Genomic DNA, 27,568 nt, shown 5'->3' with positions numbered 1-27,568 from the left:
GTCTTGAAAGACCCGGTATTCAGACACAACGTTGGAATGCCTATCACTGCTAACGTGAAAAAATTTCAGTGATGGATTGCGGTAAATTTCTGATGACCTGTGATCGCTCAAGATGTTCCAGAGACAGTTGGCATCAACATGGGGCGTGTCAAAACCAATAGAGAAGAGTCAGTACACAAGCAATTACTGTCTCACATTCTACTACGCCACACACCGCCCCGACCCCTTTTTAACACCCCGGCCCACTCCTCCATGTAGTCATACCCCTCATTATGCCTCCACGCTATTTCTCCTCCCAAACACTTATCTAGTTCTTCTCCAACTAGGCCACGAACACAGGATTTGCCAAACTATGATGTGAATGAGAATGAGGTATTATGAGGAACAACAATGATGACTAACGCTTGCATCAGAAGACAACCGCAAACTTAGATCTTACCCACTAAATGTAAACACCCGTGAATACCTGTGTCAGGAGAGTGAGGCAAGTTTGTCTTGGTGACCTGAAGGTAAAAACAATATGCAAGAAGACTTACACAACGTCGGCTTCCCGTTACCGGGAACATTTTACATACTGCTAACTTTTATACTTTGCAAAGCTATTGGGCAGATGTGGACAACTGGCAGTAGCAGGTGTGTACTCACCTATTTGTGCCTGCAGGATCGAGCATTGACTCTTAGATCCTGCCAAGAGTCCTGTGTGTGTACTCGCTTATTGTACTCACCTATTTGTGCTTGCGGGGGTTGAGCTTTGGCTCTTTGGTCCCGAGTTTCAACCGTCAATCAACTGATGTACAGATTCCTGAGCCTACTGGGCTCTATCATATCTACATTTGAAACTGTGTATGGAGTCAGCCTCCACCACATCACTGCCTAATGCATTCCACCTGTTAACTACTCTGACACTGAAAAAGTTCTTTCTAACGTCCCTGTGGCTCATTTGGGTACTCAGTTTCGACCTGTGTCCCCTTGTTCGCGTACCTCCAGTGTTGAATAGTTTATCCTTGTCTACCCTGTCAATACCCCCAGAGGATTTTGTAGGTAGTGATCATGTCTCCCCTTACTCTTCTGTTCTGTGTGTGTGTGTGTGTGTGTGTGTGTGTGTGTGTGTGTGTGTGTGTGTGTGTGTGTGTGTGTGTGTGTGTGTGTGTGTGTGTGTAGATTGAGAGAGAGAGAGACTGACCTGAAGGCGGGGACTGGGTGAGCCTGGGCCGGACACAGCAGGGAGAAACCATGACCTGCTGACCTCACCATGGTTACTCCTCGCTCACCTGACACTTTGGGTGACTCGCTGGAGAGTGGCTCTGCACACAAGCATATTCATCTAGGTTCATGAGTATGTATACGCAGACATGCATGCATGTATATACATACACACACACACACATACAGACGCAAGCACGTACGCTCTAAACCCCCGAAATCCATTATATTTACCGCTATTGATCGTGGGTTACAAGCATATGACGGTAAGGAGACGACGAGTCACATTAACGTAGCTGAATAACGTAGGTAAACAGCTCGCCTCACTCGGGTCGTAGAAGAGTTGCTAAGGTCACCGATAAACAATACGGACTCCCGTTTTCCCTCCACATGTTATAGACTGCATAGCTCATACAAAACAAATATTAACATTACAAAACATTCTGGTGACTTGCTACTGTGATAAAGAGTTTATCAATTGTTATTTACTATTTAATTGATTTAAAAAAAATTAGCAGAAAACCCCTTAAATTAAATAAATCTATAATTTGCTCAGATGAATCGGTTGGTAGACCAAAAAATTCGTTTCTTGCAAGTCGGCGTTCGATACCCGACGGTCTAAATGGCTTAAAACGGTTCAAAGGCACCGTTCCTTTCCTCCATCCTATTCCAATACCTTGTCTTCATTTCCTGTCAAAGTCGTATATCTTGGCTTAGCGCTTTCTCCTCATAATTACCCTACCCTACCAGCACTAGAGTGAAACAAGGTGACCAGTGTGTGGAAGGGCGTGGAGACACCATAATGCAGGCAAGGTAATATATGCAGTAGTAGCAGGAGAGTTTCTGATATACATATTACTAATAGCTATATTAGAAAATACATATTACTAACAGCTAAAACCACACCATAACACCATGGCACATCCGACACTACTCAACATCCACCACTAACCCTATACAATCACTGTATGTACCAAACATTTTACTACTACTCTATCCTCTATCTACTGCAAGGGCCCAAGATTGATTAGCACTCCTACTATACACAAGTGGGCACAAATAGCCGACCGCTCACGGTGTTCAAAAAATAAAATGTTAAACACCTTCAAAGGCTATCCGATCAACCAGACTGGGATTCATAAGTCAGACTGCGAGAAGCGGCATCTAAGCCTGGTTGACCAGGCCACCAACAGAGAGACCTGGTAAGAAATCGGACGGGTTTGGGGACACTGACTCCCGGAACCAACACAAGGTAGACACAAGGAAGGTAGTATCTCCGTTATACCGTAAATGATTCTATAGCAACCCCACAACATGCATGAACGTAGGTTGACAGCCAAGGAAGTGTTGTGCTTTCAACACAGATGTTCAGTACTTACCACAACTCCACAAAATATTCAGTTATTCACTTTGTCAAATGCTCCAAAGACAATGAATTTTGTGAACATAATATTCACCAAAACATTCTGTCAATAATGAATGTTTCAAGTAACTTACATGACTTGGTAAGCAGTTTTCAAAGAGGACTGAACCAACATGCAACCAGATTGAAACGCAAGCTCAGCACACACACACGCTCGCTTGGTCTGGTGTTGGACTTAAAGCTTATCAACTGTGGGAGGGTTGCCAAAGCCACTATAATAACATTCTCACCAACCAGCAGGAATACATAGTTCCAGATTACAGTAAATTTTTAGTTTATACACTCCAGTGAGTTTTGAGTTTCTTCTCACCTGTGTACACTCTAATGAGTGCCGAGTGTTGCCTCACCTGAACTCTGGGAGGGGGAAGGCCTGGACACTACAAGGGAGTGCGAAGTCCGAGTCGACCTGCTTCACCAGCAGGTCCCCGCGGGGTCCTGATGCCTTGGGCGGCTGGCTCGAGTACGGCTCTATGGGAAGACAGTGTCCGCTCTACACCCGCAATAATGTAAGGCACACTGACCTCACACACCCGCTACACTGAAGGTACACTGATCACTCTACACCCTTTACTTTAGCGCCATGCCTTCTCATCATAGAGAAGTAAACCAGCTGAAATGCACTGACCTGGAGTTTAATGCTGTATTCCTCAATGTGAAATGACTCGAGGTGGGCCACTGAAATGGCTTCGTTGAAAGAGGCCTGGCTGATCTGGAGCCATGCCTGTGATACTGGGTGTAAGATGACATGACTAACCAAAGACGGCGAAGGGAGCGAGGTGACTAACCTGAAGGAGGGGATGGGATGCGACTGAGCCTCACACAGGAGGGTCACTGCCTGGCCGGCCGCACTCCACAGCTTGTCGAACTGGGCCCGTCTCGGCACCTTGGGCGGCCCGCTCGCCACCTCATCTTCCACCACGAACATCAATGACAACACAGACACAAACACACACACATACATACACACACACTCCACATACACCGAGTATCGCTGCCGTATACCGAGGGGTTCGGTATATTCTATGACTTCACGTGGCTTCCCTGTAGTGATTTGTCCCGATACAATCCCACACATCGGTTCTGTTTACACCGATATTACTCGTGAAATATCATATTAATTGCCTCAAGTTTCTGAAGATAGTTCCACGAGAGTTATTTGTAAGTTAGTGTAGCACGGGATGGGATGCTGCGGGATAACCCGGGATGCTGGTGGTGAGAAGCCTTAGTCGGATCCCACCTCTCCTCACCTCTACCCTCCGCCCACCCCCCCCATCTCTTTCCCCTCTCTTCCCCCTCCCTCTCCATCTCCCACTCTCCATCTCCCACTCTCCCACTCCCACTCTTGTACACAGGAATGGCACCAACCGTGTCCCAGACGTATGAGATACGAGGAAGGACTAAAGGAATTAAACCAAATAAGTGGAAGATTGAATTCTGGGAAACGTGATTACCACATACAAGATTACCAGGGGAACAGACAGAGCCGACAATGACATAAAATTTGGAATGGGTGATACATGAACAATGGTACACCTATCTACTTTGATAGTTAGAAAAACTGTTTAGCCTAAAGGTAGCGAGTAAATGGATTAAACTAGAGGAAGCGATAAAAGTTAATATGATTATTGGTTGTGGTGACCGGCAGTTAAACAAACAACTGGTAAGGCGGGGCTCAAGAGCTAGTGTTCGATAAGGAAACACATTTAGGCGAGTAGGTACACACCCACACATACATAGGGAGGTGTGCCCGCAGCGTGTCTTACCTGAAGGCGGGGACGGGGAAGCCTTGTGCCTCACACAACACAGCGAAGCTCTCGCCGACGTCCCGCGTGAACTGGTTGAACTTGGCCACCGGCGGGACCTTGGGCGGCCCGCTCGACAAGGCGTCTGGCCCAGGGAACACAGTGGAAGGTCACACTCCTCACGTGCACACTCAAATCACCGTGAGTACCCTCAGACACACTCACAAGCACACTCAACTCATGTGAGTACCCGCAGACGCACTCACAAGTACCCTCAAGTAAACCCAAGTGTGAGTCCCACAACTCTCGGGTACACATTTCAGATACAAAATTCTCATCGTAATAACAAAGAACTAATTATATATTTCCCGTGACTATTATTATTATTTTGGTTCGGCTCGAGTGTCGAGTTCACTGGGGAAGGGAACGCGCCCTGTGAGGGAACGCGCCCTGTGAGGGAACGCGCCCTGTGAGGGAACGCGCCCTGTGAGGGAACGCGCCCTGTGAGGGAACGCGCCCTGTGAGGGAACGCGCCCTGTGAGGGAACGCGCCCTGTGAGGGAACGCGCCCTGTGAGGGAACGCGCCCTGTGAGGGAACGCGCCCTGTGAGGGAACGCGCCCTGTGAGGGAACGCGCCCTGTGAGGGAACGCGCCCTGTGAGGGAACGCGCCCTGTGAGGGAACGCGCCCTGTGAGGGAACGCGCCCTGTCAGGGAACGCGCCCTGTCAGGGAACACACCTACATAAGGGTTGCACATTTCAGCCCAAAACCTTTTATCCTCTATCGAGATTAGTGGTTCAATCTTTGATGGTAACAAAACTCTTTCCTTTATTTAACTGCAGTAAATACAGTATATTTTGATATTGGCAGCTTACAGTAACTGTAGTTCATTAAAGTTACAAGCTTAGATTATTAATACAATGCCGGAGTGTGTTTACATTGCTCTCCCAATCTCTTGATTCCCCACTACGTAAAAAATGCAACTGTTTTGCCTAACCGGAAACATACGAATCCAAGTAACCCACGTAATCTATCCAAGCTGATAGACAGAACACGTCACTATTTACGGCGCTTTATTTTTTGTACTAATACGTTATATGTTTAAAGCATTGGTCGATTCCGTAAAAAAAAATGTGACGCACTGAGCGAACTGGATAAACACCTCCAAAGGATGCCTGATCAACCGGACTGTGATTCAAACGTCAGATTGTGAGCAACGGCGTCTAACCAGACCACCAACCAGAAGGCCGAGTCAGAGACCGAGCCGTGGGGACACTGATTCCCGGAACCAGCATCCACAGTAGGTACAATATCTAATACTAACGTTAATTTAACATTACTCTCGGATCTTACACCCACCGGGACAAGATGCTTGTAATAAGTATTATTATTGTGATATTACACAAGGATTTGTGTAATACCAAAAGTCATATTAGAAGAACTCTCAGAACCCCATAAAGGTATAATCCAGGTATAAAGTAGAGAAGTCGGGAGAGCCACTGTACACGCAGCCTCTTGGGGGCTGCTGCTATATATATAACCTAAATCAATCCTGGCCACCAGCGCATCCTCACCTCCCGTCCTCACCTTTCCTAACAAACACACACCGAAACTACGACGTTGGTAAAACGTTCAAACAAGTTTTAACACTTCCTAACCAGTTATAACAATCAATATAGCAAGTTGTAACAACGTTCTAATACGTCATAAACACGTTAAGCCAAGATCTAACAACTTGCTTAGTTGTTAGATCTAGTTGTAACAAGTGGAAAATATAGACAGTTTCGGTTTGTGTTTCCAGGGCTTTCCTAACACACTCACGCGGTTCGTCACACACTATCTGGTTGAAATACTGTACAGACTCACTCTTAAAGTGATCTCATTCAGTTAAATTTCTAGCATCAGAATTATCTAGTGATATTTTCGTTTTTATTCGTCGCAGTGGTTATCCTTACTTTTGATCAGTTTTTCCTCTCTATTCCAATTCCGGACAACAAAATTCCTTGCATCGTTGAAATACCCGTTGTTAATGCGGGGTATTCATACCCAGAAGAGGTATGGGAGCCAAATAAAACGGGGTATGGGACTTCATCTCTGAACAATTAAACAAATTTATTTGGTACATTAGACTTAACTGTCGCCGTCAGTTACCTCGATTTCATGTTTTGATTACACACAAACCCCCCAAAAACAGCAAAATCTCACTTATTGTTGCTAACTTGTGTACTTGTGATTTGTCGTTTTTATATTAATATAATCAAACCTTGGATTATCTTTTATCCTTTCTGTTCCTAGCTATCCACATGGAAAGTAAAACCAAGCAACTGACATCGTTACAAGTCATACTGATACCTTATCAGGCCGTCCTCCTAAGGTTTCCTAACAGATATGGACGAATGTGTAAATCCAACAGTTTGGTCAAGACGGAGATGTTCAGGGGCCAGATTCACGCAAGCACTTACGAACGTGAACATCTTTCCTCAATCTTTGACGGCTTTGGTTACATTTATTAAACAGTTTACAAACATGAAGACTTCCCATTCAACTGCTGTTATTGTTATAAACAACCTCGTGGTGCTTCGGAGCTCATTAAGTGTTTAATAATTGGAAACAAAGCCGCCAAAAATTGACAAAAGATGTACAGGTTCGTAAGTGTTTGCGTAAGTGCTTTCGTGAATCTGGCCCCAGATGCTGGTGGCTGACCAAGGCTCCGGTGCCCGGCCTTAGTAACTGCTGTACCTTCCACCAGCTTCAGCGAAAGAGATAATTATCCAAGATTTTCTATTCATTTGTAATTATCGGGTGGACATGTAAAATTTTACATAATTCAGAACTTGATATATCAAGACAACTCTTTTTCTACTATTATATAATTTAAAACTGCGTGATCGAAATAGATTTCATCACACGGAAGAACATACAGCCTTTAGCTGACCAACATGAAAGACCATACGAAGTAACCTCTGGCTTATAAAAAGGAAACTAGAAAATATTCCTAGCTTGTATAAAAAGCTTCGTCGTAACCCTTCAAGGAAATAAGTGGAGCATTTCACGATTATAGATTAAATCACAATAGATCAAGTCAACCTGAAAAAGATACCACAAGAAAACGTTCGATGTACCGTAAGGAAAATTACTAGCTGTGGTCAAGGTGGAGAGAAGAGCCACCAGCCCGAGTAGTGACCTACCTGAAGGAGGGGATGGGGTTAGCCTGGGCCGGGCAGAACATGGCCAGGCCGTGGGCCATGGCCCTGGTGTACTGGAGAAGCTTGGCCTGGTCTGGTACCTGAGGCGGACCACTCGAAACGCCAGCTGGTACACATAACAGCATTAGTGGCCTCCCTAACAGTAATTTCATCATCTCTATCCACACCCACCGTCCCTCCCCCAAAGGGATAGATACCCCGAAGCCGCCAGGGAAATATGCTTAAGTAGTGTGGCTGATGATCCACTTTGAGACTGTAGTGTTCTTGCGAGTGAACATCTCACAATCGCGCTTGCGATCAAATGCCACTATCAATCGTATTGTAGGCAAACAACTCAAAAACAACAAACTATGGTAAAGTTAGATAACTACATATGTTGATCGTAGCTCATCAAAAAGAGGTATTCGTAGGCTGATCAAACCTCCTGATATAAATACAATGGTGTAATGTGTCCGGAGGGAGCAGTACATACCAGGTGCTATAATGAGGACAGGGAATATAATGTGAATAGGCAACATAATGAGCTCAGGACGGTGTCCGATGGGGTGGGATAAGTCTGCTGTACTGTGATGCTTGGATTGTGTTGCGGTGATGGTACTGTTTTCTTTTGAGTGTGGTGATGTGTGGTGATAAGGTATGGCGTGGTTGTACAGTGTGTGGTTTCACTTAACTTTCAAAACAAGTAGACTAATTTTATCAATGAATGTTTAGTATTACAATAATTTCGATTCGAGTTAAAAATGACCGTTCCTTCATTATATGAAAAAACAAAACTCTCTCCTCCTAAATTAAGAGAAAACTCGTACGGTGAGAATAACAGGACTGTGTGGGAGAGCGCGCAGTGAAGAACAAACCGTACTTGAAGCCCGGGACGGGGTATCCCTGAGCCTCACAGGGCATAGCGAAGGCGTCGGCCAGGCGTCTGGTGTAGTGGTTGAGCTTGGCCTGCACGGCTACCCGGGGCGGCCCGCTCGACAGAGCGTCTGTGGAGGACAACACCGACATGTTCCATCACACCCGTGCTACCTCTGGGAAGGTAGCAAAGGCATCTACCTCTGCTTGTCTCCAATATCAGCCCTCGTCCATTCTTCACCTTCATACACTACTCTCAACTGCATATACTGCACGCTCTATCTTAGCACTCTACTCCCCTCACCCTCAAACTATCCCCCTTCCTTCTCCCTACTTTCGACAGTTACCTCTCGGATTTAACTTTGCAATATCTTCTAATCCATCAGCCTGTATTTCTACTGGCTGCAAGAAACCACGAAGACCCTAAAGTTTGCCCGGGCGCTGTCGTGAACAGAACAAGGATGAGGTCAGGTCAACATGGGTCGACACGGACAAAAACAACAGAGCATTTACTTTCGTTTACTATCACTTGATACCTGTGCTCACTTAGCAGTAAAACAGACATCTGAGAGTTAGGCAACTATTGCAGGATGCACCGTAGGGAAGGTCACCAGTTGGTCTAGGACCTAGGGAGACCTCAATAAGCTTAAGTACAGACTTCATGTCCCCAGCAACAATGTATAAAAATTACGTTCACGTTGAATAGAAATAACATTAAAATCAGTAAAATAATAAAAACTATGTATTCTTGCCGTGTATACTCATTAGGTTTGGCCTGCCTCCCCATCGCCACGGTGACAAAAACACCGCTTACAGCGTTTTTAAGGCGAGAGAAAAGCAGCAGAGAGGACAAACATGGGAGGAAATATTTGCCAGAAGCAGACGAGGTCAACCCTGCACCAAGCATTCAAGAAGGACGATGTATGCCTATACACACCTGAAGGATTACACATATTTAACATCCTAAATGAGGCCGCAGTTCTTTAGTGGGAGGAAGTAGAGGTGTGGCGGAGGTACGTGAAGGGACTCCTTACCTGAAGGTCGGGAGAGGATGTGCCTGAGCCTGACACAAAAGGGAGAAGCTGCTGCCTTCCGCCCGGATGTTGGTGGACAGCTTGGATGACATGGCCACCCGCGGACCCCCGCTTGACATTGGTTCTGTAGAGCCGTCACTACAATATTACTGACCTATGTCTTGTTTCCACAGGTGTATGGGCCACTCCCCCCACACACTTGTGCTCCACTCCCCCACCACACTTGTGCTCCACTCCCCCCACACACTTGTCCTCCACTCTCCCACACACTTGTGCTCCAGAGGTGTTCCGCGACAATTCAATATGACCTTACAGTAACGCTCAGCCAACCAGGAGTATTTTTTCCCCCAAGCCACTGTCAGCAGCGACATGTACGCTGGCTGGACTAATGACACATGTATCACTGAGTAACACGAACATCGGCCCCCTGTGTCCACTGTGAAGAATATATGTGGGGGGGGGGGAAGAATCACAACACAAAACTCTAATGCAGAACTCTGCACTCGAACTCTACTGTAGTAAGGTGGAGGAGACCGATATCCTGGAAAGGTGGAGGGTCCCCAAGAAAGGTGAAAGACCACAGAAAGGTGCAGGATCCAGGTAAAGGTCCTGGTACGTCGCAGGATCCAGCCAAGGTGGAGGGCCCGGGAAAGGTGGAGGGCCCCTGTAAGATGTCATAAGCTCATATGGGAAAACAAAAATATAAATTCATGCTTCCACCACTTTCTTCGCAAATCTTAAGTGTTTCCCGCATTCATCTACCTTTTAAAATTCCTCTATCACTATCCTCACATTCATCTATCCCCTTCCTCACATTCATCTATCCCCTTCCTCACATTCCTCTCTCCCCTTCCTCACATTCCTCTCTCCCCTTCCTCACATTCCTCTCTCCCCTTCCTCACATTCCTCTCTCCCCTTCCTCACATTCCTCTCTCCCCTTCCTCACATTCCTCTCTCCCCCTTCCTCGCGCTTAAGAATTACGCTAATGAGCATTAATTAAGCAACTCGACGTGTTCGCTTCGTCAGCCATACCAAGGGAACAAGGAATGAAGGAAAGGAGGGGACAGAGCCCCAAGAAGGGGACAAAACCCCCAAGGAGCGGACAGAACCCCCAAGGAGGGGACAGAACCCCAAGGAAGAGACAGAACGTGAAGGAGGGGACGGGACAACACCTTTAGGATACGAGAGGACTTAGCCGAGTGGGAGGAGGGGATGGAGACAGTACCTATATGACACTGGACAATACAAAAGCCAAAAACAAAACCACAGGAAGCAACACAAGAAACAGTATGAACAAGAACGAACAGAACACCACGACTACCGACAACACATGACGCAACATCACCCCTCCTCCACCCCTCACACCAGCCAGTTTCAAGACCTCACTATTGAATAACCTTTAAACTAACCGTGGCTTCAATCCCCAGCTCCGAAGCGGAAATATGTAAACAAATAATGATCTTGAATTGTTCAATGGCTAAACACAGACACGACCTTTGCCAGGGAGATTTAAGTAACAATGGTTGATGTGGCAACCTCGGGGGGGGGGGGGCGCCAGGCAGTCTGGCATCAGCAGGTCAGATGACGTGGCCCGACTCATGCGGAGTGGGGGGGGGGGGATGGGGAGATTCCCCTCTCAGAGATAATAATAAATAATGTGAGGGATTTAATATGAATAACGACTGCTTACTAATTATATTATGTAACCGCTTTACGCGATAATTTAGATGTAATTACGTTGATTAAATCACAATTAATTTGAAGTAGGAAACAGGAAAAATAGTTTTTTTTTTCATTTACTCTCTCTCTCTCTCTCTCTCTCTCTCTCTCTCTCTCTCTCTCTCTTTCTCTCTCTCTCTCTCTCTCTCTCTCTCTCTCTCTCTCTCTCTTTACATATTCAGTATTGAACTGAGAAAATAACAAATTATTGCGAGCAGCGAGAGTGCCAGAGAGTTTATGACGAGGGTATTCCCCCTTCACCTTCTCTCCTCTCTCCACGCACGCACACACACACACACGCACGCACGCACGCACGCACACACACACACACACACACACACACACACACACACACACACACACACACACACACACATACAAACCCAACTTAATGTGAGAAATTCACATCAGCAGCATATGTTAAGCGAACATCAAGACACTTCAGAAACTTAAACAATAATGCTTTCCATCAGTCTCCTGAGACTAATGGATGCCTACTACTATACAGCATATATTCCAACAGTGCTGGAGTATGCTGCACCAGCGTGGAGCCCCTAATTTATAAACACACAAAAAACTAGCTTGAGAAAGTTCAGAGGTCTGCTATAGGTCAGACGCCAGAGTTAGGGTAACTGAGCCATAGAGAAAGACTGAAGGAACTGAATCTATCGACGCTGGAAGAGAGAGGATCAATATTGGGGGCCATTATCCTTGTTGTTCCTTATCCCGTCCCCCTCCCATTCTGGCCTCGCGTGTGTGTGTGTGTGTGTGTGTGTGTGTGTGTGTGTGTGTGTGTGTGTGTGTGTGTGTGTGTGTGTGTGTGTGTGTGTGTGTGTGTGTGTGTGTACCTGTGGGTGAGAGAACATGGAGACGGCATGAGATACCTGATTCTGGGCGTGGGATGAGCGGCGACCTGGCAGGTAAGAGTGGCTGGCCGCCCCACCGCCGACACTGGCAACTCTATCTTCTTCCCGCTACCCACCTGAGGCGCTGACCACCCCACCGGCTCTGTCACACCCACACTCTCGTTACCTCTACTTCGCTACTTCACCCTCTGCCTCGCTACACACCCCTATATGTGTATGAGGCTATGCTAAACATAGCCTCATACTGGCCTTTTAGAATTTCACTTATTTCTTTATTGCCCTCTGTGTACGAACCTTCAGTTGTAAATACAGGTCCAATACTGTTGGAGGTTTTTGATTTTGATTTTGCACATGTGAAAAAGTGATGCACAGCAAGATTCGTAGCATAACAGTGAGGGTCTTCATTTATCATGTATCACCTGAATCATTGTCTCTCTCAACAAATGTAAAGTGTGTCCTGTCTTTAAATTTTCTTCAATACCCCAGAATCCTGAAGTGATCATACGCAGGTATAGCTGTGACTATCTCCGAAGGCTGGTGTGTTAACATTACCATTGCTAAGAGTAACAACACGCCCCATTAGCTGTGTGAACAAAAATACAAACTACCTGTGTAAACAAAAAAAGACCTAAACATTTTTATCACGAAAACGTTCCCAGAACCTGAATCAGCAATATGAAACCCCGCCAGTGTTAACTTAGGACCCACCTACCTGTGTATAAACACTGAAGTATTACATGTTGGAGTATACAACATTATACCAATGTATCTGTAAACAATACTAGAGTATCTGCACTTGTGAAAAAGAAGTCCCACTGACTTTGAGGACAAGGGCCACGTCACCTGTACTAACAAGTTCCGTAACCTGTGTAAGCCAGGCCGCATCGCCTGCACCAGTAACAAGCCCCAAAGGATATGTGGGCCAGACTACCTGTACTGGGGAGGAGGAGAGGCCTGGACGGAGCAGAACAAGGTAAAGCTGCTGCCCGCCGTCTTGAACTCATTTACAGCCTTCTCCTTGGAAGGCAGCTTGGGCACTGATGTCCCCACGGGCTCTTGGAAGATATAATAATTTTATGTCATTATAACTATCCAGAACATGCTGTATTAGAGACAACACACACACCATCCACACACACGCAAGGAACCTCCAGACGCCGTTCACACACTCAAGGAACCTCCAGACACCGTCCACACACGCAAGGAACCTCCAGACGCCGTTCACACACTCAAGGAACCTCCAGACACCGTCCACACACTCAAGGAACCTCCAGACGCCGTTCACACACTCAAGGAACCTCCAGACACCGTCCACACACGCAAGGAACCTCCAGACGCCGTTCACACACTCAAGGAACCTCCAGACACAACCCACAACAAGACATATCTCAGAAGAGCAGAGTGTTGGCATAAAGTAAGAGAAGACGCGGGCAGCAGTGGCGCGTGTGCTGGTTATGCAAGTCGACAAGAACTACCATTCAATTTGACAATTGTTGCATTAAAATCTTTTTGTTGGGTAATCATTGTTGACTAGTTCCCCATGTATCTCAGAAAGAGTTCTCCAGCATCAACCTCTTACTAATTACCTCCTACCTCTGGTGCTACTACTTATTATCCCCTACTTTTACCTCCTCGTGGTGCTCCCTGGGTCACGCCAACAATGAATAAAACACACACATACACTTTACTGAATAACCTAACCGGTTCCAGTACCTGGCCCCAGGTCGAAACCACAACATGTCACCACACGTGTTCGGATGATATGCATAAATTAACCAAGTCACATTGTACCCCGCTTAGATGACCTGTACACACACCTGCCTCCCTCTGCTCTGCCAGAGGTGATAGCCTCTGTGATAGTGATCTGTTTCCGTCGATTCCCATTCCACGACTTGAACGCAACGAGAGCCACAAGGTTAAAGAGTTTTTGAACCAGGATTGTACCTGAATGCGGTTCTACTCCCCAAGCCCGGTCAGGGACCAGGCTAGATTTGCGAGAGTTTGGTCCAACAGGTCGTTACTTGGAGCGGCCCACATATCCACTACAGTCCGGTTGGCCCGGACTTGCATAAAACTGTCCAGTTATTCTTAAAGACTTCCACTTTTGTTCCGAGTGGTGCTTGTGGATTTAAAATATGAAAGTTCCTGAAACTCCAGAGTAGCACTTCACGAGACTGTCGAGGGTTAAAAATTATCGTAAGATGCAAGACACAAAGTGGAGGTCACACGAGGGCGTTGTGACAGGAAGATTTCACTGAAGACCCTAACGTGGTGGATACAATACTGACGGCACCAATACGAAATGTAATTATCAGTGGCTGTGCTGCGGCGGTCCAGTAGGATACAAAATTGTTAGTACCTGAGTTAGGAAATGCAAGAAGGGTAAATGGTCAATACTTTGTGCTGAAGGAGTTCACTAGAATGCAAGGTAGTCAGTACCTGTGCTGGGAGATTCTAAGAGAATACAAGGTAGCTAGTACCTTAGGCTGAGGGAGTCGAGTAAGACACAAGGGAGTCGGTACCTGTGCTGGGGGACGGGGGAGGCCTGAACGTTGCACAACAAGGCAAAGTTGGAGTGGACTCGCTTCACCTCATTCACTAACTTCTCCTTGGACGACAGGATGGGCGCCGACGTGCCCGCGGGTGCTGCCAAATACACACACACACACGTGACACACACACACACGTGAGACACACACACGCGACACACACACACGTGACACACGCGACACACACACGTGAGACACACACACGTGACACACACGCACACGTGATCTGCTACTGACGGACGCTCTTCTTCCATGAAGTAATCCCAAGATGAAGGTACTCCCCACCGTAACGCAAACCCGGTGATTTACAACCAATAAGTTTTTCACAATTTACACAAGTTAAATTCCACACGATGTTACAAAGAGCAAATAATAACCTGGTAAATGCAGAATATTCTCGTGGCAATAGATTAAGATTTATTACCAAGAATATATTACTTAGGAATTCAAACATGCCAAACAAGAGAAGTGAAGTCTTCGTGCTCCAAGACTTACGAGAACAATATGCTCAATATTATTATTAGTAGTAGTATACTGTAATTATAAGTGTTATTACAGTGTGCCAGAGAATTTATATAATATATCCCAAAAATAATCCAGTCTCAATTAAATTCTGCGCGTCCAAGTTTTTGCCATAAATTTTAATGGACAGCAATTAAGAATGTAATTTTCTCTCTCTCTCATATATATATACATATTATATTATATATCACATTTTATGAATTGTTAGGCATATGGTGTGTTAGATAGGCGTTCTTCTTCAATCGGCATACATATACATATATATCTACATATACTATATACGTTTGACTACATAATGTATACCGCCTTATTGCGCACTCGACCACAGATTATTACAATCTTGTAATTATTACAGATTATTACAATTGTTGTTTTTACAACTGCAAATTATAATTCTAACATAACCCAATACCCTTACTACCTGTGCTGAAGGATATACTGAACCTTATACCCTCATCCCCTACTACCTGTGCTGAAGGATATACTGAACCTTATACCCTCATCCCCTACTACCTGTGCTGGGGGACGGGGGAGGCCTGGACGGAGCAAAACAAGGCCAGGCTGGAGCCCATCTCCTTAACGTCAGTGAAGTGCTTCTCTTTGGTTGGCAGCCCTGGTGCCGAGCTGCCTGTGGGGTCTAGCAGGTGAAGTGTGTGTTACTGTCCCGCTCTACACGGGAGGGTGTTGTTTACTGTCCCGCTCTACACGGGAGGGTGTTGTTTACTGTCCCGCTCTACACGGGAGGGTGTTGTTTACTGTCCCGCTCTACACGGGAGGGTGTTGTTTACTGTCAAGCTCTACACGGGAGGGTGTTGTTTACTGTCCCGCTCTACACGGGAGGGTGTTGTTTACTGTCCCGCTCTACACGGGAGGGTGTTGTTTACTGTCAAGCTCTACACGGGAGGGCGTTGTTTACTGTCACGCTCTACACGGGAGGGTGTTGTTTACTGTCCCGCTCTACACGGGAGGGTGTTGTTTACTGTCCCGCTCTACACGGGAGGGTGTTGTTTACTGTCAAGCTCTACACGGGAGGGTGTTGTTTACTGTCCCGCTCTACACGGGAGGGTGTTGTTTACTGTCCCGCTCTACACGGGAGGGTGTTGTTTACTGTCACGCTCTACACGGGAGGGTGTTGTTTACTGTCCCGCTCTACACGGGAGGGTGTTGTTTACTGTCCCGCTCTACACGGGAGGGTGTTGTTTACTGTCCCGCTCTACACGGGAGGGTGTTGTTTACTGTCCCGCTCTACACGGGAGGGTGTTGTTTACTGTCCCGCTCTACACGGGAGGGTGTTGTTTACTGTCACGCTCTACACGGGAGGGTGTTGTTTACTGTCAAGCTCTACACGGGAGGGTGTTGTTTACTGTCACGCTCTACACGGGAGGGTGTTGTTTACTGTCAAGCTCTACACGGGAGGGTGTTGTTTACTGTCACGCTCTACACGGGAAGGTGTTGTTTACTGTCACGCTCTACACGGGAGGGTGTTGTTTACTGTCAAGCTCTACACGGGAGGGTGTTGTTTACTGTCACGCTCTACACGGGAGGGTGTTGTTTACTGTCACACTCTACACGGGAGGGTGTTGTTTACTGTCCCGCTCTACACGGGAGAGCGTAGATTACTAATACGCTTCATATTAGGCCTATGATTGATTAGGCGTAATTTCAGCATATAGCCTACAATATGCAATTACTATGGATATATGAAACAAGCCTCACTAATACAAACTCGCACACGCTACAAAGTAGAATTATCTATTATGTATATAGAGTATTTAACATAAATGTATAACGGATGTATATCAGCTGATATTTGTGTCTTTGAGTACGTGGTGATATTTCTCTCTCTCTCTCTCTCTCTCTCTCTCTCTCTCTCTCTGCTCGTGTCAGTGATGCTAATACATGATAACTCATCTCTCTTCAACAGTATATGTATATCCTTGACATTATACATCACACACAGGTGTTTTACGTATATGTACTGCGTTACACAGGTGCTTTACATACACATACATGTATACCTATATTTTTTGTACAAGGAAAAAATTATATATATATACACACACACCGTTACACAGGTGTATGTTCAGAAACATAGACAAAAAACACCCAGTCTTGTGTACAGACTACGTTACACAGATGTGTCCTGTACACTTGGCGTTACACGGACGTGTTTGTATACACTATCACACGGATGTAACACGTCTTCTTATAACCCAAAACTTTGTTTAATTCAATTTGGAGAAAAATTTGTGAGAAACAGATCACTGTGGCATGACATTGGAGGGAAGCAAACACCGTCTTAAGATGACCTCAGGACTAGACATCCACGCCAAGATTCATGAAGTACTTAGTTGTCCAGTTTCAAAACTTGTACATCTTAACTTAATTATAGCGGCTTAGTTTGCATTGATGAGGTAGTTTCCAGGCTCTGAAGCGCTAGAAGATTGTCTATAACAAAAATAACTCTAGGTTAAAAAGTTTCTCGTAAAACTCGTAAACTGTTAATAAATACAAAATAAGCTTCCAAGCTTGAGGAAAGATGAACAGGTTTCGTAAGTGGACACGTAAATGTTTGATGAATCTTAGCCACAATATACAGAGGTGGAGCACGTGACTTGTGAGCAGTGAGCATGTTAGAAGTGTCATGTCATGTGAACATTCCCAATCTGGCTAAACGAATGATGTATCACAACCTTGAGCTACTCCAGGTAGATAGTGCATGGTCTACCTGAAGGTGTGGGCCAGGGTCTACCTGTAACATGCTGATGGAGGCACCAGACTGGACTGACCGACTGACTGGACTATATATATATACCTTTACCCGACGTGGCCTCAGGGATATTGAGAAGTAGGATACCTGTGGAGCGGGGCAGGAAGACGTGTACCTGTAGTGTGGGAGGGGAGAGGCCTGGACGGAGCAAAGGAGGGCCAGGTCGGTGCCAGCAGCCAAAACTTTATTCACCAGCTTCGCCTCTGACGCCAACTGGGGCGCCGAACTGCCAGCGGGGTCTTGGGGAACAACATGGACACATGTGAGAAAGGCGTCGGCCGGTCATCGTCATCGGTATGACGCGCGCCATCACTGACGCGCTGGCAACAAGTCGCACAAACAGCAACACATAAGCCGCCCCCGTCTTGTGAGGCAGTAACGTGTCAGGATGTTCCACGACCACCCTCCCTTATCTCGTTTTCTTTTTAACCACCTTCCGTCCAGTATCGTCTCAAAATTAGTCAATTAATTTTTGTCTCAAACATCCATGTTCTCTGAAGTGGTCGATGACTCCAATGTATTTAGGATTCAGAGGCCCCTAAATCCCATACAGCGGAATCCTCTGCAGGGCGAGATTCTCAAGATACGTAAATAATAATAAAGTTACTATAATTAAAGTATTTAAGTTGCATTATAGCGTGATTATACTATGCCAAGTCAGGATAATTCCATGTGGACAACAACACACAAGACTCGTCTAAAATGTATAAGAATCTAGCAGACAAAAATATATATATAAACTCCAATTCCAATTTGTATAAAATGTTACGAATGAAGCTCACTAATCTAATCTATAATCAAATGTTCCCAGTAACCGCGCTCCAAGATGGGAAACTAAAATGTGAAAAGTTGGTTAGCAAATCTAGAAACAAACGCCAAACAGCAAGATTAATTATAATTCATTTATACACACGCACACACACACACACACACACACACACACACACACACACACACATTCTCGAATGAGTGCTCCTGTCAGGTAATAAAGTAGATGAAGATTCCTAGAAGAGGATGAAAGAAGCGGGCCCAGGGCTCGCCGTGGGAGGGATGTGATGGGCGGTGGCACTGCTCCCACCACATCAACCACCGCCGTCACCAACATCTAACACACCTCAGATAACTAGAGAGATGTTGCCCTCACACCGACACGTGTATATTATGGTATCGAAGTTTCACATATCTAGCACTATTTTGTGTGTGAGTGAAAGTGGGAGAGAAAGTGGGAGTTGGAGTGTGTGTGTGAGAGTGAGATAGATAGAGAGAGAGAGAGAGCGCTCACGTTGTAACGTTAGGTTAAGTACCTGAAGGCGGGGGCTGGGTGTGCCTGAGCCTGACACAGGAGGGAGAGCTGGCGGCCTTCGGGCGCCTCAGCGTTGATAGTGTCTCTGGTCCTCATCTTGGGCGAGGAGCTGGCCACCGGTTCTGACACGACCAGGATTCATCTCGTTACAAATAACTTAATGTATAGATATTGGTGGCCCCTCCCTACATAGACCAGTTATGGCGCCACTGCCCAGTCAAGGAAACACCCACCCAGGCCAACTACGGCAACAATGGCCGACTATTAACCACACCCCTCGCTGGCAGCCATACATTTAATAAGTCGCTGCTCCCCTCCGTCCTCACCTACTTTATTACTATCATTATTAGGGTCTGCGTTGGGTCTTGTCATCCCGTTGTCAAAATCAATACCAGAGCACAGGCTCTTAAATAACGATGGCATCTTCGTACTAACTATTACCAACCTAAGTTGAAGAAATGTAGTTGATAATCATATATTAAAGTCTAGGGTCGTTGTCAGCCACGTTTCACTACAAGCAGACTGTAGAGTAATTTCACCGGAGAGAATTTTGATTCTAGAGTTAATACGAGACATAACCAGGATCTACACCCAATACACCCACCCACCTCCCATACCCTCCCTCCCTCCCTCCCTCCCTCCCTTCTCCTCCTCCTTCTCCTCCTCCTTCTCCTCCTCCTTCTCTTCCTCCTTCTTCCCCTGCAGCATCTTCACTAACTTTATCATTTGCGACACAGCCGCCGCCCGTGAAAAAGGATTGATCACCAGATCTGTTTTCTTTTGAGCCGCACGAAACCGAGAGAATTCTTCCTCCACGATGGACTTGCAACTCCATCCAACTCCACTCCTTTCCCAAACACTCCATCTACACACTGGGTGTCAATGTCTACACAGCACATCCCCTGCCCTCCCTCCAGCCCACCCTCTGCCCTCCCTCCAGCCCACCCTCTGCCCTTCCTCCAGCCCACCCTCTGCCCTTCCTCTAGCCCACCCTCTGCCCTCCCTCCAGCCCACCCTCTGCCCTCCCTCCAGCCCACCCTCTGCCTTTCCTCCAGCCCACCCTCTGCCCTCCCTCCAGCCCACCCTCTGCCCTCCCTCCAGCCCACCCTCTGCCCTCCCTCCAGCCCACCCTCTGCCCTCCCTCCAGCCCACCCTCTGCCCTCCCTCCAGCCCACCCTCTGCCCTCCCTCCAGCGCACTTTCTGCCTCACTTCACACTTTTGAGGCCAGGGAAACTTAATGCATTTTTAGTGATAAAGTTTGTATCGGTAGTTGCCATCGTTTACCTGACCCTTGTGAGTGTTGTGGGATGACTGTAACTTACAGAACATAAAGGGGAGAAAGTTAGCATCACAATATTATGATCATCACTGACAATGAGCCGCAGGTGTTTCTACCAGTATGTCCTTGAGATGATTGAGCGTCAGCTCCTGGCTCCCACCATTCTTGGGTTCTATGTCCCTCATATTTGTTTCTACCATGTTGAACTGTGTTTTGGTCAACTTTGCTCATTCCCATACGTATTTTGTAAGTCATAAGCATGTCTCCCTTGTTTTTTCTCCTCCATTGACGTGCGTTTCACCTTAAATTTACTTTGATAATTCAGACCTTTTAGCTCTGAATGTGCGCGTACGTGTGCGAGCGTGCGTGTTAGATGATGATACCAGAGTAATGGGAGCACCAGTACCTGAACTTAGGAGTGGGGTGAGCTTGAGCGTCGCAGGTGAGAGAGAAGTTGGTACTGGCAGCCACCGTGACGGCGTTGATGGTGCCCTTAGCCACCCCCAGCTTGGGCGCCGAGCTGCCCATTGACTCTACAATCAATAAAGTAAGTGACTACAGCAGTAAGGTACCGCACGAAGCTAGAATCCATTGGAAGAGAGCACCCTGGTTCGTCGTGACACTTCATAACACATGCGACCTAAGCTCACTGATCATAATATTTCCCTTGTGAGCTCCTAAGGACAGGTGGAGAGCATGCTAGGGATAATAATACGCGTGTAGGGTTTACCTGTAGGATGGGACGGGGAAAGCCTGAGCGTTGCATAGAAGAGAGAAGCCGCGTCCCTGGTGAGTGACCACTTTACTGACGGTGTCCTGTGGTGGAAGCTGAGGCGCCGAGCTTCCCACAGAGTCTGCCACATACATAACACTGACTTTTACTTACTCATTCTCACTCACCTCACCTGCCTCTCGCCCATCTTTTCTCTTACTAATAATTTCATAAACGAAAATGACCTACCTGAAGACTCGGTGCACGACAGTACTTTCTGTACTGAATTAATAATAATACCAAACAATGATAGACTAAAAACTATACAAAGGGTATCAGAAGGCGCTCATCGTAGCTTCAACAACTTAGTGAAGACCTCAGAGTGACTTGCTACCTTATAGCGACGGAACCTTCGCATATCTCTGTAATATATGATTCAGATACACGAAATTTTCATCGTGGGTGTTAACACGAGAACAAAATACAATGAGGATGTAAATAACAGTTTTACGTGCAGAACAAGAACACAAGCTATTTAAAGTGCTCTACCAAGTAGCCCTACGTCGCTGAGAACAGATCTTGACAACGCTGTAGCAACATAAAAAAAGACGTCGCGATACACTGTGTTGTATTATACAATAAGAAATTCTCCCGCAAAACTTATTCCATCGTGGTTTCCCGAAATTAAATTACTCGACAACTTTTACGGTGTGTCCTGAATAGCTTAGAATAACAGTGAGGCGCATGTAAAGTGTATGTATGTTGACACAAGGAGATGGGAGAACTATAGTCTTAAATAAATGATTGCTAATAGAATGGTAGGAGGGACGTATAGTTAATGAGAAAGAACCTAACGGCTGTTAGGAGGTACTTATATGCAGGAAAACTGTACTCCTATGCCAATAGAAGGAACCCACAGGCTGGCAGGAGATACACCAACGCACAAATGAAGCCCTGTAACTCACCACCAACGGTCGAGATAAAGCGTCCCTGAGCCCATAAGGACAGGCGGGAAGCTCGCAGCGAAACATATTTCAGAACAAATTTTGGAGGGGGTTTTACCTGTAGGTAGGGACGGGGAAGGCCTGGGCATGGCAGAAAAGGGTGAAGCTGAGTCCCTGATGAGTGACCTCCTTACTCAAGGTGTCTCGGGGAGGCAACTGAGGAGCAGAGCTACCCACGGGGTCTGCCACACACATAAAACATTTATTTATTTGCACACCAATCATTTACACACACACACTGCCTCTCACACACTGTGTCAGCCACTTGTCATCAACACTTTCCATGAGCCTGAATGCATAGCGGTACTAACAGCCGCAAATTAATGTAATAATGCCAAGTTGTAAACGGAGTGACCAACAAATACGGAAGTGCTCATTTTAAGAACCTTCATAGACACGTGATATCTCAAGGGATCGCCAGGATTCCAGAGCGGCGGAGCTTACACTAATCAATGTTAGAGCCGCGTCAGATACTGGGAGTCTGCACGGAAAGCATTAACACACGAACCTAACAAAATTGAGACGTAAACGACTAAGTTCACAGGCGTTGACAACCAACAGCTAATCCTAAGCAAGGGATGGTGTGTAGGCAAGACCATTCCGGTCGCCAAAACATTAATTTATCGCTGACAAAAAAATCATCTTCAAGGCAGGTAACCGCGTGTTACACTATACTAAGGACATATATAGTCAAACTTACTCCATGGTGTTTCTTGATCTTCAAATATACTAACATGTACTAAGGTGTTTGAAGCAAGGTGATAAGAGAGTACTAAAGGCCTCCTTTAGGGTGACGTGTTTACATGTTAGCAAGAGGAAAGTACCCACAAGTTGGCATTAGGGTACCTGCACCTGTTGGGGTGGGAGGAGGAGCCAGGATGGGAGGGTACCTGTAGGCTGGTGGAGGCGAGGCCTGGGCGTTACACGGTAGGGCGAAGCTGTCCCCGGCGGCCTTGAGCTTGGCGCTGACGGTGTCCTCGACGGGGAGAGCAGGTCTCGAGCTGCCCAGCGCCTCTGACCAACACACACACGTCCAGTAAGTCAACCCCCAACTGTACTCTCACTCTCACTCTCACTCTCTCTCTCTCTCTCTCTCTCTCTCTCTCTCACACGCACACTTTAGTTGTGAGAATTTCCAACTAGCAACTTGGCAGGACGCTAGAACGACGATCTCGCTTCATGCAGGTCGGCGTTCAATCCCCGACCGTCTAAGTGGTTGGGCACCATTCCTTCCCCCTGTCCCATCCCAAATCCTTATCCTGACCACCGCTTCCTATCCTGTTGTATCCTGTGAAATATTTGACCAGACTTCCTGTGCCTGACAGCTGGAAGCCATCTTAATGGTTCCCTCCCTGATCTTATCCTTTACATCAACGTTTTTATATGTGCTGGGTAGACGGGACACCACGAGCGTAGCTCTCATCCTGTAACTACACTTACGTAATTACACTTAGGTAATTACACACACACACACACACACACACACACACACACACACACACACGCGCACGTTAAGTCAACAACCCCCTAACTGTGCTCACCCGCCAGACATATTCGCATATCTTGAATAAAATTGAATTACTACGTAATTCAAATTTTCATTATAATCGTTGACTGAAAAAAAAATGAAAAAAGTTACTTAAAGAAATTCTGAATATTAGCGCTGCGCTGTCAGCGGGGAACGGTCGGTGGGAGAGACGCCTCACTCCGTCGCGAATATGATCATTTTAATGACAACAGTGGAATGATGACCACTACCCACTACCATCTCTACTACTGTACTGTTACTAATATACTGCTGTATGATAGTACACTAGTAACATGCCACGTGTAGTGTAGTTCATCCCGCCTTCCCTAACCTGTGAACACAATTATTCCCTGCAAGTACAGCTTGGCGAGGACAACTAGACGAGGACAGCTAGACGAGGACAACTAGGCGAGGACAGCTAGGCGAGGACAACTAGACGAGGACAGCTAGACGAGGACAGCTAGGCGAGGACAGCTAGGCGAGGACAGCTAGGCGAGGACAGCTAGGCGAGGACAGCTAGGCGAGGACAGCTAGACGAGGACAACTAGGCGAGGACAGCTAGACGAGGACAACTAGGCGAGGACAGCTAGGCGAGGACAACTAGACGAGGACAGCTAGGCGAGGACAGCTAGGCGAGGACAGCTAGGCGAGGACAGCTAGGCGAGGACAGCTAGGCGAGGACAGCTAGGCGAGGACAGCTAGGCGAGGACAGCTAGGCGAGGACAACTAGACGAGGACAGCTAGTCGAGGACAGCTAGTCGAGGACAGCTAGTCGAGGACAACTAGACGAGAACAGCTAGACGAGGACAGCTAGGCGAGGACAGCTAGGCGAGGACAGCTAGGCGAGGACAACTAGACGAGGACAGCTAGGCGAGGACAGCTAGGCGAGGACAGCTAGGCGAGGACAGCTAGGCGAGGACAGCTAGGCGAGGACAACTAGACGAGGACAGCTAGTCGAGGACAACTAGGCAAGAACAGCTAGACGAGGACAGCTAGGCGAGGACAGCTAGGCGAGGACAGCTAGGCGAGGACAGCTAGGCGAGGACAGCTAGGCGAGGACAACTAGACGAGGACAGCTAGTCGAGGACAACTAGACGAGGACAGCTAGACGAGGACAGCTAGGCGAGGACAGCTAGGCGAGGACAGCTAGGCGAGGACAACTAGACGAGGACAGCTAGACGAGGACAGCTAGACGAGGACAGCTAGTCGAGGACAACTAGACGAGGACAGCTAGGCGAGGACAGCTAGGCGAGGACAGCTAGGCGAGGACAACTAGACGAGGACAGCTAGACGAGGACAGCTAGGCGAGGACAGCTAGGCGAGGACAGCTAGGCGAGGACAACTAGACGAGGACAACTAGGCAAGAACAGCTAGACGAGGACAGCTAGGCGAGGACAGCTAGGCGAGGACAGCTAGGCGAGGACAACTAGACGAGGACAGCTAGTCGAGGACAACTAGACGAGGACAGCTAGTCGAGGACAACTAGGCAAGAACAGCTATACGAGGACAGCTAGACGAGGACAGCTAGACGAGGACAACTAGGCGAGGACAGCTAGACGAGGACAACTAGGCGAGGACAGCTAGACGAGGACAGCTAGACGAGGACAGCTAGGCGAGGACAACTAGACGAGGACAGCTAGTCGAGGACAACTAGGCAAGAACAGCTAGACGAGGACAGCTAGACGAGGACAGCTAGACGAGGACAGCTAGACGAGGACAACTAGGCGAGGACAGCTAGACGAGGACAACTAGGCGAGGACAGCTAGACGAGGACAACTAGGCGAGGACAGCTAGACGAGGACAACTAGGCGAGGACAGCTAGACGAGGACAACTAGGCGAGGACAGCTAGACGAGGACAGCTAGACGAGGACAACTAGGCGAGGACAGCTAGACGAGGACAACTAGGCGAGGACAGCTAGACGAGGACAACTAGGCAAGAACAGCTAGACGAGGACAACTAGGCGAGGACAGCTAGACGAGGACAACTAGACGAGGACAGCTAGACGAGGACAACTAGGCTCAAGTGACCTCCTATGGGGTGTCATTACCAGCTTTCTGAAGGTTCATTTTAATCTTCGGTGTCACAAGTAGGCCTATTTTTTTAGCCGCATTTTGAGATTTATATGAAATAAATCAGCTCGTTTATCTTTTCATTTACTACTGTCAAGTCGTACACAAAAGTGCTACAAACATCGAAAATTCTGGTGTTGACAATTTGTAGAGTTTATATTTGCGATGAAAACAAAACAAAATCAGATTTATTATACACTAGTCATTTAAGTGTACATACATAGTTATATAATTAGATGTAATATTGTTTGTTTTTACAGCATTTTGTTTGTTTTGGTGGGGGGGGGGAATTTCAAAACGTCATTTTGTAGCTTAATTGAAAGATTCCCAATAGTTTGTATCCTGTTTTGATTAAATTTCCACCCAGTACACAAAGAAACGGGCTTTACTATTTCGTACTTTCTTTTTATCCAAATTCAAATTTTACAAAGTTCATATATTTAAATCTTTTCAAAATTGTGATTTTGTAGTACGTTTTAGAGATATTCAAAACCTGAAATAAATTACACAATCCCATTTCATCTTTCCAACGATATCAAATTACTTGGCAATAATACTCGTTCAAAACGCGTAAAACACAAATAACACATGTTTAAATGTTTATATCATTTTAAAGGTCTTTCAAGGATTTATCACTCGTGTACAAAGGGTTAAAACAAAGAAATATAAACCTGAAAACATCTCCTCGAGCAAAAATTATCAATAGCCGTCCACCTCTTTATTCACAATTAATCACACTGGGGCCAGAATTACCTCTCCCATACACCAGGAGCCTCAGCCAGGCCCGATTCACCCACTCCCGCAGAGCGCCAGGAGACCCAACGAAGCTGGGATTACCACGTACAATACCCACAACCCTGGCCACTGCTATGTTTCCTAGCCCTCTATGGCCACTGCTATGTTTCCTAGCCCTCTATGACATCAGCTATGGTTACTCCTTTGTTTCCTAGCCCTCTATGACATCAGCTATAGCCACTCCTTTGTTTCCTAGCATCAGCTATGGCTACTGATTATCCTACCTGAAGTCAGGCGCAGGATGCGCCTGGGCGGTGCAGGCGAGAGAGAAGGTGGTGCCCAAAGCCTTCATCTCGGAGTGGAGCTTGTCGCTGGAGGGCAGCTTGGGCCCCGAGATGCCCACCGGTTCTGGGTACATCACACAGATAAGAACCAACATATACCAGCTCTCATACAACAAATTGCTAAGTTCTGATAACTGTGTGACCACGAGAGGTGATACGAACAGTAACAGAATCAGCACGTCCTACGGTGACACAACTGTGGCTCGCTCACAAGAACCTACAATCTGGCCAGCTATGACAGACAAGTGCCATTCTCACCCCCTGGCGTCTGGCTGGAGTACTGTGATGTGGCGGCCAGACAGCGCCACACCTATAATACTACCCCGAGACCATTTCATATCACACACAGCCGCTTTCCATGTAACGTAAAGACGAGAAATACCTATAAACATTTTTTTTCCACTATTGTGTTTCATCCGTCACTTTCCTCTTAATAATCATCACCTTCACCCTTCCTCCCATTACCTCTCCTTCCCTCTCCGTAACATGGTCGGGACAATTGGTCACACTCAGGACCGGCTTACCGCACGGAGGGCACCGGGAAACCCTGAGCCTCACAGAAGATGGACACGTCGGTGGCTCGAGGCTTTACTACCGTCAGCAGAGTGTTGACCCGCTCCTCCCACCGGAACTTGGGCGCTGAGAAGCCCACGGGGTCTGACGGAAAAGCATCGGGTGGTTTTGTATGGCGAGTGACGGAGGTT

At 46.8% G+C, this 27,568-nt stretch overlaps 1 protein-coding gene across 1 annotated transcript in view; it reads right to left on the bottom strand.

Moving 5' to 3' along the window:
* Dscam1 (Down syndrome cell adhesion molecule 1) overlaps window positions 1–27,568 on the bottom strand; it is a 659,150-nt gene that overhangs the window by 588,175 nt on the left and 43,407 nt on the right. The window contains exon 3 of the mRNA XM_069321167.1: window positions 27,389–27,521. Coding sequence (XP_069177268.1) covers window positions 27,389–27,521 — 133 coding nt within the window. The remainder of the gene's footprint in view (window positions 1–27,388; window positions 27,522–27,568) is intronic.

Source organism: Procambarus clarkii, chromosome 9 (assembly GCF_040958095.1).
Source record: "Procambarus clarkii isolate CNS0578487 chromosome 9, FALCON_Pclarkii_2.0, whole genome shotgun sequence".
NCBI classification, from domain to species: Eukaryota; Metazoa; Arthropoda; class Malacostraca; order Decapoda; family Cambaridae; genus Procambarus; species Procambarus clarkii.
This window is presented reverse-complemented; position numbering and strand designations above follow the sequence as displayed.